The sequence below is a fragment of the Giraffa tippelskirchi genome, chromosome X, assembly GCF_054371585.1.
Source record: "Giraffa tippelskirchi isolate mGirTip1 chromosome X, T2T-mGirTip1v1.2.pri, whole genome shotgun sequence".
Taxonomy (NCBI): Eukaryota; Metazoa; Chordata; class Mammalia; order Artiodactyla; family Giraffidae; genus Giraffa; species Giraffa tippelskirchi.
Genome location: NC_137289.1, coordinates 86,106,662 through 86,117,485, shown reverse-complemented (window position 1 = coordinate 86,117,485; position 10,824 = coordinate 86,106,662). Strand labels below are relative to the sequence as shown.

The 10,824-nt window shown below is 36.2% G+C and overlaps 1 protein-coding gene across 5 annotated transcripts in view; it reads right to left on the bottom strand.

Moving 5' to 3' along the window:
- HDAC8 (histone deacetylase 8) overlaps positions 1-10,824 on the bottom strand; it is a 259,468-nt gene that overhangs the window by 139,557 nt on the left and 109,087 nt on the right. For all 5 annotated transcript variants that reach the window (XR_014076044.1, XR_014076045.1, XR_014076043.1 and 2 more), the window contains 2 exons: positions 10,155-10,327; positions 7,082-7,176 (listed from right to left, as the gene is read on the bottom strand). Coding sequence is in view for 2 of the 5 variants with exons in the window: in XM_081566952.1 (XP_081423078.1) it covers positions 7,082-7,176; positions 10,155-10,327 (268 nt within the window). In the remaining 3 variants the exon portion in view is untranslated. The remainder of the gene's footprint in view (positions 1-7,081; positions 7,177-10,154; positions 10,328-10,824) is intronic.

Below are 10,824 nucleotides of genomic sequence, written 5' to 3'. Positions count from 1 at the left end.
AGATTCCATACAGCATTCCTTTAAGAAACCGCCATTTGTAGAGTTTTTGTTTAGTTTCAAAGAAGACTATCCATATGACCTGTAAAGGTTATTAAAATACTCTTCCCTTTTCCATCTAAAGATCTATGTGATGCTAGATTTTTCTCCATATACTTTAACAAAAATAATGTCAAAACACATTGAATTTAGAAGCAGGTATGAGAAGTCAGCTGTCATGTTATATGTTATAGAGATGTGCAAAAATGTATAGCATTGCTATTCTTCTCATGAAGTTTCTTCTTTTTTTGGAAAATACAGTCTTTCAAAACTCACAACATGTTATTTGTGCTAATATGCACAGGAATTATTATTTTTATTTTAAATGAATAAATACTTTAAAATTTAAAATATACAGTTGACAGTTTAAGGAATATAAAGCAATGTATCATGGTATTTATAACATATGCAAAAGTAAAATATATGACTACAATAGCACATGGAAGGAAAAGGGAAAAATGGAAGAATACTGTCACAGGATGGTAGACTATGGTAAGTTGAAAATGCATACTGTAAACCCCAGAGAAACCACAAAACATTAAAACTAAGAGTTATAGCTAATAAGCAAATAAAGAAGATAAATGGAATCCTAAACAATACATTTAATTCAAAAAAAGGCAGGAAAATAGAAAGCAAGAAATAAAGAACACAGGGGACTAAAAGAAAACAAATAGAAAGATAGACTTAAACCTGAACATGTAAATAATTAATTTAAAGATAAGTTGTCTAGGCACTCCAACTAAAAGGCAGAGATTATCAAGCTGGACAAGAAAATCATGACCCAACTATATGCTGTCTATAAGAAATCCATTGTGAATATAAAGACATAAATAGCTCAAAAGCAGAAGGACAGAAAAAGATATACCATACAGATAATCATAATGAAGCATGACAATATTAAAATCAGACAATGTAGACTTTAGAACAAGGAATATTACCAGAAATAAAGAGAGTTATTTCATAATAGTAAAGGGGTCAATTTGTTAAGAAGATATAACAACCCTAAGTGTATATACATCTAATAACAAAGCTTCAAAAATAGACAAAGCCAAAAGAGAGACAACTAAAAAGAAAAACAGCAAAATCCAAAAACATGGTTGAGATTTTAACTCTCTCAGTAATTGACAGAACATGCAGACAAAAAATCAGTAGGGATATAGAAGACAACACTCTCAACCAATCTGACCTAATTGACACTGATAGAAAATGCTATCCAGCAACATCAAAATACATATTCATCACAAACTGCATGACACATTCACCAATATAGGTCATATGCTGGACTGTAAAACAAACTGCAATAAATATAAAAGAACTGCAATTATGTAAAGTATGTTCTTTAAGCAGAACAACATTAAAGTTAATATAAATATAACAATATCTGGAAAGTCCTCAAATATTGGAAATTAATTTTTAAAAATAGACACATAAATAACCCATTAGTCAAAGAAGAAAATTAGAAACTATTTTGAACCAAATGAAGAGATTATATCAAAATTTGTGGGATGCAGCTAAAACAGTGCTTAGATATAAACTTGCAGCATAAAATATTTATATTAAGAAAGAAGAAAGTCTTGAAATCAATGAACTAAGCTTCTACTGTAAGAAACTAGAAAAAGAACTAAAAAGCAATACAAATAAGTATTAATAGAAGGAAGGACATAACAAAGATATGAGCAGAACTAATGAAATATTAAAGAGAAAAATAAAGTCAATGAAATTAAAAGCTTGTTCTTTTAAGAAAATACACTTCAGTAAATCTATTAAACCGCTAGCTAAAATGATCAAGAAAAATGGGGAAAAAATTAGCATTGCTAGGAATAGAAGAAGGGACATCACTATAGCTCCTACAGATTTAAAAGAATAATAAAGGACAATCATGAGTGAATAAGCAAATTCCTTGAAGATAAATTATCAAAACAAGAAGAAGTAGAAAATCTGACTAGCCATACAACTATTAAAGAAATAGAATGCATAATTAAAAACTTTTCCAGAAATAAAACTCTAGGTTCAAATGTTTTCACTGATAAATTCTATCAAACTTTTAAGTAAGACATAGTATTAGTTTTATATAAACTCAGAAAACAGGGGACTTGGGGATACTTCTCATGTCATTTAATAAGATCAGTGTGGCCCTGATATCAAAAACAGACAAAGACATTACAACAACAACAACAACAACAAAAAGATCAACATTCCTTGCCAACACAGACCAAAAATTTTTGACAAAACTTCAACAAACTGAATTCAGCAATATATAAAAAGGATAATATACTATGACAAAGTAGGGTTTATCCAAGGAATGCTAGGTTAGTTTAACATTAAAAAAGCAACAATTAATGCACTTTACTGTGTTAACAGAATAAGAGGACACCATATGACCATTTCAATAGATGAAGAAAAAGCACCTGACAAAAACCAACACTCATTTGTGAGAAAAATTCTCAGTTAATTAGGAATAGAAGGGAACTTTCTCAATCTAATAGAAGATATTAAAAAAATAATCCCTACCACTAACTTCACATTTCATAGTGAAAGGTTAAGTGCTTCCCCCAAATGATCAGGAACAAGACAAAGATGTTCATTCTCACCATTCTATTCAACATTTCATTGGAGGTCCCAACCAGTATAATAAAGCAAGATAAAGAAAGAAAAGGCATGAAGATTGTAAAGGAATAAGTAAAAGTCTCTTTAGACACAGATGACGTGTTTGTATACATGGAACATGCTAAGGAATCTACAAACAATACTAGAGCTAAATTTTCAGCAATGTTACATTATTCAAGATAAATATAAAAAATCAGTTGTATTTGTATTTCTATATTCTAGCAACAAACAATTGGAAATTGAAATAAAAAATATCATTTATAACAACATCAAAGTCACGAAATACTTAGGAATAAATATAACAAAGTTCGTGTAAGATCTGTTCACTGAAAAGTATAAATTAAAATTTGAAATTAAAGACTTAGGTAAGTGGAAATAGATAGTAAATTCATGGATTGAAAGAGTAAATATTGTTAAGATATTATGTTTCCTCAAATCAATCTATGGATTCAGTGCAACCTGTAGATTGCAATGCACGACTATTTTATATTAGTAACATATACTTTTATACGAATCAACTTAATTCTTTTCAGTGACTGTGTGTATTCCTTGAGTTACACCTCATATGAATGAGGTGTAACTTATCTAACCAGTCCATCAAAAAGAGTTTAAATAAGTATTTTTTGTTCACTAAATTTTGTTCATAAATCTACTTTATGATTCAAGTATGTACATATGCCTGATATACATATATATATGAATATAACTTGTCTATAGCATAACTGCCTTAATCTAGCTTAGATCATAGGATCCAAATTGTATTACTGGCTTATACAACATTCTTATATATAATAGTCCATAAACCTTATTACGTGTACTTTGTGATTTGCTAAACTAGCCATGAACTGGTCTTTTTATGGGATCCCCTGTCATCTTTGGGCTCTCTCTATGGTAGAAATACTTGGGCCAGTCATATGGGCAGGGTCCATTCCTCTCATTTTTTCCCAGCTGGGCCCAATTCTTCTTCCAGCTGGGACTGGCTCTTTATTCCATGCCTGGCTGGCCAACCTGGCACTGCAATTCTTGGACTGGAACTAGTTCCTTGATCAGTGACTTTGGGCAGGACTGGTTTGGTATCTCATGAGGGTTATGACTGAAATTTCACTGCTAATCACTTCTAATATGTACCTTCCCAACTCTCTTCATTGGTGATCTAGTGTTTTCCCATAGATACATCTATTTCCTACTGGGATATCTGGTACTTCCTGCAAAATGGGTAGTTGCTACTGGAGTTAAATAGTTACCAGAAAAAGGCTAGATTATGCTTCCAATTCTTCCATCTTAAAAATATGTTTTCCAGTATGCATGTTCAGACATTTATTATTCAAACACTCATTGATTCAATTGTTCATTCAATGAATACCAACTTACTGTGTGTTAACACTCTTATGAGCACTGAAAGGGAATGCAGACAACCAAAACCACAGATGACCAAATGAATGGAACAGACTTGAGTGTTATAGGAGTATCCTTGAACCTCTTAACAAGTTTGACTTTTTTAGCTCTCTCCCTTTTGCAATCTATCTTCCATACTCTACCAAGTAAGTTTTCTAAAAACCGAGGCTCATCTGTTTTCACAGAAAAAAAAAGTGTAAGCTCTTTAGTGCATCATTCAAGGCTCCTCACAATCTGGCTCCAATTTCCATTCAAGCCTTAATCATTCCCACTCTCTCTTATAAACCCTGTGTTCTACTACTATACCAAACTTCTCCCTGGTCCCATGAAGCACTAGGTCCTTTCCAATTTCTATTCCTTCTGCTCAGAATGCCTTTCCATCTTCTTCACCTGGCAAACTCCCAATCAACCTTCAACATTCAGTTAAAAGTCTTGGTGAAGCATTTCCTCTGTGCTCCTCATCTGTCCTGGGTTGAACACATTGTTCTGCTCTCTCTATTAGACGATGAGAGTTTTAAGGACATTGAGTTTATCTTGTTAATCTTTGTAGTCCTGAATCCAGGTTTGAATAGGGCCTGGCAAGTAGTATGGACCCAATGAATTTTTGGTAAATGAATGAAGGAACAAATGAAAGTGAAGGAAAAGCTCAAAGGGCCTTGGTATATTTAGGTAAGGGTTTTTTAAACGCATAGGACTTTAAGCTGGACTGAAGAAGACCGTACAGAGGTAGGAAAAGGGCATCTGGAGGAGGAGGATTATTATCCTAGGAGACAGAAGAACAAAAGCTTGAGACTGAGAGGGAAGACACTAAGGGTGTTAGCCAGCAGACTGCAGCTGCCTGCTGCACTGTCCTGACCTTTTCACTGATTAGATTTCTCAATTACATTTTCAGCTCATGGAAGGCAGGGTATTTTGTTCACTCCTTTGTATCCCCTTTATATTTGATGCACATCTCCATAGCCATTGTTCCTACAGTCTTGTGGTTCTTATTTTGTCTTGTAATATAATTATTTGTGTATTTACATATCTCCCCAGTACTCATACTATCCTTTATCTCAGGCTGTTTGAGATAGGGGATGAGGTCTGAGTGTCTTTGTATCTTTCAAGACACCTAGCATAGTGCCTGGCACACAATGGGTGGTCAGTAAATATTTTTTTGAGCTACCATTTGTTGATCTGATTATAGAGGACTGCGAGGATATTTGTGTGCAACTGTGTATTGTGGAACAAAACTTATATATGCCTTTACACTGTGTGGGCTTTTTTTTGGGCAATTTTCATTAAAATGTTATCTTATTGTACCTGGAAGACTGTCATTTCAATTTTCTTCTTGGTTCCCTCTTGGATGACTCACATCTCTTATACCAGAAGGATATGACAGAAGGGATTCGAAAGAGATTGGACAAATTTATGAATGACAGGCATAAATGTCTGGACATAAGAAGTTGTTAGGAGCGTACAAACAGGAAGGAGAAAACTTGCATTTCAAAAATGCCTATTTTGAGCCAAGAACTGTGTTAAGCACTTGACATACATTATATCTCATTTAATCTGGCAGACTATATCAGCATAGAGATAGGACATGTCTATCTAGAAGGCCAAGTCCACTTTCAGCCAGGCACCTCCTAGGTACCAGAGACAGTATTCATCTTCAGCAAAATTTTATCAACCTTTTAAGATAGGTGAATCTATAGATCTGCATTTTTTCCTGGGAACAGGACACTCAGTCTCAATTCAGGCTTCTACAGCTTAAAACTTTTTTTTTTGACATAACTTGATCAGTTTTTAAAGTCTCAGTGCTTTAAATTACAATGCAATCTGAGATATTCCTACAGCAATAACAGAGATTACACTTGTTCACAAATGTAATTTGTTCGCTTACCTTTATACTTCATAAATCTTCCAAATACAGAATAAAGGTAAGTCAAGTAAAGAAAAGAGACTCCTATTAACCCTGACACCAGTAAATTGTCTCAAATTATAGTGTGCCTTCTGTTTGTATTCTAGACACACTGAGTGTTTTTTCTGAGATATATATTATGCCTCATCTATGGTTAGAAGAAAATTGGGAGGAAACTAGTTTAACTTGTTTCTAATGTTTTTTAAAAAATAATAGTAACTAAAAAAGCATAATGCTCCCAAGTATACAGCTTCTGCATTGAGCAGGAATCAAAATGTTATAACCCAAGTACCATCTAGACTCCTTGGGCAATGCCTTGAGAAGGTGGGGGTGGCAGCCACTGATTCATTATTATAAATCAGAGTCTAAAGCCTGCAGCTACACATCCTGATCTGTGATAACATGCTTCTCACCAGGTGATGGAGTGGGTGGGAAGTAAAGGGGTATACTTTCAGATAAAGGGATCAGCATACTCACAGTTTCCAGAGAACTTTCTATTACACCTCTTTTGAGAAAACTAGAACAGACATCTGTGCTTGGAAAACATAAAGTCCATCTCATATGACTAAAGAAAATGGCAAAAGTTCAAATGACATGTTTCATATTTTGGATGGTTCTGCCTCAAATTTTGTGTGCCACTAATTGTCAAAAAAAATACCAGACCTGTCTTGGTAGTGGTTATGTGTTTTTTTTAAATTTTACATCAGCCAAAGAAAAGTGAGGGATCAGGACTACCACCAAAGAACAGAGGTGTGACATACTGCCTATAGGACATGTTAAAGATAGAGGAGAACCCAGTTTCTCTATTTAAAAAAATTACCTCTTCTGTTTTGAGACTAGGGGATGAAAATATACACATATTCCAAAGATTTCTTTGTATGAACAGGTGACCCCTTCCCACAGTCTCTGTAATTAATTGAGAAATTAAAGTTGGTTGGCCTTTGAGATCTCTTATAAAAAAAAAAGGCAGAAGGTCTTGGATATTTTGGAACAAGAGCCCACTATTCTGCCAAGACAGTGTGTTATTGTTATTGGAGTGTCTCTCAACAAAACAGTATTGAGTGGTGAGGACGTGATTTTGATTAGGTGGAATGACTCAGCTCTTCCCCTTAAAGAAGAGAGGACTGTCAGAGCCTTACTTACCTCATGCTCTGGGATCTCAGAGGATAGTGTTTTCCCTAGGATGACCCCGGTCAAGTATGTCCAGCATCGAGCCGTGTTGGCAAGGTTATAGCCTCCTGTCTCCATCAAGAATTGTGAAGTTAGGAAAGAATAGTCACAAAACAGTAGAAGAGGGAAGGGGGGTAAGGAAGGAGAGAAAAATGTTTTAATAAAAGGGCTAAAAAAATAATTCTAACTTGCAAAATTGCACCTATGCATCTTTAATGATATTTTTGAACCACTTAGTAGGCAGACTTAAGCGAACCAATCACACCATGCACAGTGTGGAACTGGGAAGTCCAAAGCCTACAAAGATCAAAAGACTCTCATCTCTGAATGAATGTGTTCCAGAGGACTCCAAGCTCCTCAATTCCACCAAGAAACCTGGATCTTTTGAGATGACCTACTCAAAGTAAAGGTTTCTGTGATGAATTTTGCAACAATTCTATAAAATGACTGCCAGATGTGATTTGTATATTAAACCTATTGGCAGATACAGCCCTGGAAACCTCCAGGAAAGAGAAAAGGAAAATGCTGACAGAAATAGACTTCCTTTTTTCATATCAGCATTCCTTTTCTCCACAAAACACAGGCCTAGTGGCAGAGATCAAAGAGAATAAGATGAGGAAGAGACTATTGATTGACACTCTGACCCACCTCATCAGGTCCTGTCACAGTCACCCAGCAGCCATATTATACTGGCTAATAATCAGTATATTTTTGTGCTGAATAGATGTGTTCTGCCATGCAAGGGCTAGAACATTGGCCTTTAGCTAAATTCCAAGAGTGTAAGGATAAAATGGAACAATTTCCTAACCTCAGAGGAGTCTGAGGGAAATAGAATCTGGTCTATTTTAGGTAGGGTGACCATATCATTTATCACCCACAATAGTACATTTTTAAGAGTAAAAAGGGACACTATTAATAATTATACTGGAATAACATGTATAAATTGAGACATATGGCCACCCTTTTCTTAAGCCTTTCTATTCCGTGTAAGGTCAGGGATGCTGGGGCTTCTGCAATGTATCTTTTTGGCTTCATTGGAGTCCACTGAAGTTTGGGGATGTGGCCCTCTCTGCCAATTGGGGGTTGAGAATTTAAGTGAAATAATACCGGTATTCGGAAAAGGCGATGGCACCCCACTCCAGTACTCTTGCCTGGAAAATCCCCCTGGTAGGCTGCAGTCCATGGGGTCGTGAAGAGTCAGACACGACTGAGCGACTTCACTTTCACTTTTCACTTTCATGCACTGGAGAAGGAAATGGCAACCCACTCCAGTGTTCTTGCCTGGAGAATCCCAGGGACGGGAGAGCCTGGTGGGCTGCCGTCTATGGGGTCACACAGAGTCGGACACGACTGAAGCGATTTAGCAGCAGCAGCAGCAATACTGGTATTCCTTTAAACACTCCCAACATGGAAAATCTGAATTTATCAGATCAGCTTATTGGGTATGATTATTTGATTTCAAAAGGAATCCCCATAGGTTTTAGGTAGCAAGTTCTCTCTGGCATACAATATAATTTGCAAGAATTCCCACTTATGCACTGGTATTTTCAGGAATACACATATTGCATAAGAAGAGTTATATATTCAAAAGCCAAGACTTGGGGCTGAGAAAGCAAAGAGGCTTTGAAAGTTCTAAAGTAAAGGCTGTAGCCTCAAACAAAAGTCGAATTCACACAGATGTATGTTGTGGAAAGGGCTTTTTTTCTTCCCTCTGGCCTTAACCTGTATCATAATCACTGTCTTTAGTGCTGTCAAGGAAAGTAATATGTCCATAGTACTTATCAATTTTATCTTTTCCCTGAGTTGAAGTTAATACATTTCTTGCCAGCTTTTCAGAAGAAGTTGTCTCTTGTAAGCACCTTTAATTTCAATCCCTCTAGGGTTTGAGGCTGCCAAAGGACCATGCTTGTGTATTTGTGTTGAATTCTCACTCATTTTCATAAGGCCTCCCCACAATCTCCCCTAATTTGGTTTTTACAACAGGTTGACAAACAACAAACTATTAGCACTTCCATAATACATACACTTTAAGCTCATTCTGCTTGACATGTTATTTTAACACACTAATCCATTCATTTAACAAAATAAAGATTGTGCCAGATAGAAGATTCTAAGCAAAGCATCATCAAAGGTAGTTCAGGTTGTGAAAGGTCCCTTTCACAAGTGTGTAAATGCTTTTGTTGAAAAGACCCAGCTTTCTGTTGGTTAAGTACTACAAAATATAAATATATTTTGAAGGCAAGAATGCCCAAGAGATGCTTTAGATCTCTCAATTTTGCTTTATTGTAACAAATCCATGCTTTTTTAGTGGGGAAGAAGTTGTTCTTGAATTCAGCTTAGATATTCAATTAATTCGGAGAAGGCAATGGTACCCCACTCCAGTACTCTTGCCTGGAAAATCCCATGGACGGAGGAGCCTGGTGGGCTGCAGTCCATGGGTCGCTAAGAGTCGGACACGACTGAGCGACTTCACTTTCACTTTTCCCTTTCAGGCACTGGAGAAGGAAATGGCAACTCACTCCAGTGTTCTTGCCTGGAGAATCCCAGGGACAGGGGAGCTTTGTGGGCTGCCATCTATGGGGCCGCACAGAGTCAGACACGACTAAAGCAACTTAGCATAGCATGTGTTTATTACTTGTATGTGAGTAGGGTTAGAATTTTAGTGGTATGTTTCCAAAAGATAATGATTAGAACTGGGAATCAAAGGTGATCCTGAGAGAAGATGGATCAAAGTCCACTGGGCTCAACATCCTCTATTTTAAATAAGATTTGATGTCACCTTTAACCAAAGCACCTTTTCTTCAGGAATGGAAACTTAGACTACAGAGTGCCAAGGAGTCAATGCACATGCCAGGCTGAGGAGAAATGTGTCAGAGTAATTCCTTATGCTGAACCGTGAAGGTGGCAGAATTCATTGACTCAGGCTTGTGGACCACAGGCAGCCTGGTATTATCCAATCTAAGAAAGCCAAGTTTTCCTCAGTGTCAATGGACAAAACATGGCAGAAGGTCAACAAATTCTCCTGGTGACCTTCCTTTGTACTTACCTCCTCCCAAGATGAGCGTTGCTAACTTCCACTGAAGGATGTACTTAAGACATTTGCCAATTCCCACTGGAGTCATGTTAAAGGAGCACATGGGATCCCCAGCTATTGTATCAGCTCCCAGCTGTAAGACCACTGCTTTGGGATTAAAGGCTATGTACACTTCCTTTAGTACACTGTGGAAAAGAAAAAGTAGATAAAATGTCAGAAAAAGATAGGTCTGTTTGGTCTAAGGTTGGTCGTGAGGGTAGTTGGAGGTATAGTTGAATCAGCAAGTAGTGAAAGGAAAAAACCCAACTTGTCAACTCATCAAACTTTCTATCAAAAAGGGGTAAATCAGACTTTATGTAAATTATACCTCAATAAACCTGACATACTAAAAGTTCCCCCCCCACTTCCATCCTTACCAAGGACCAAATTTGCTTTTCTATTTTAGAACTCAGATTTCCTTTAAATATCCACCTTAATTTAATTTCAACAGCCATAGGACATAGTGCACACATTTACGCTATTTTCAATCTGTGAAAATAGGACAATATACTGAATGAATGATTATTTCTGATAACTTAAGATTTTAAAATACTTGGAGTTTATCACCTACTTATCAATGAGGGCTGGTGAAGAGAATTAAACTCTTTTTGAAAGCATAGATGTTATCAGCTTACTTTTTATT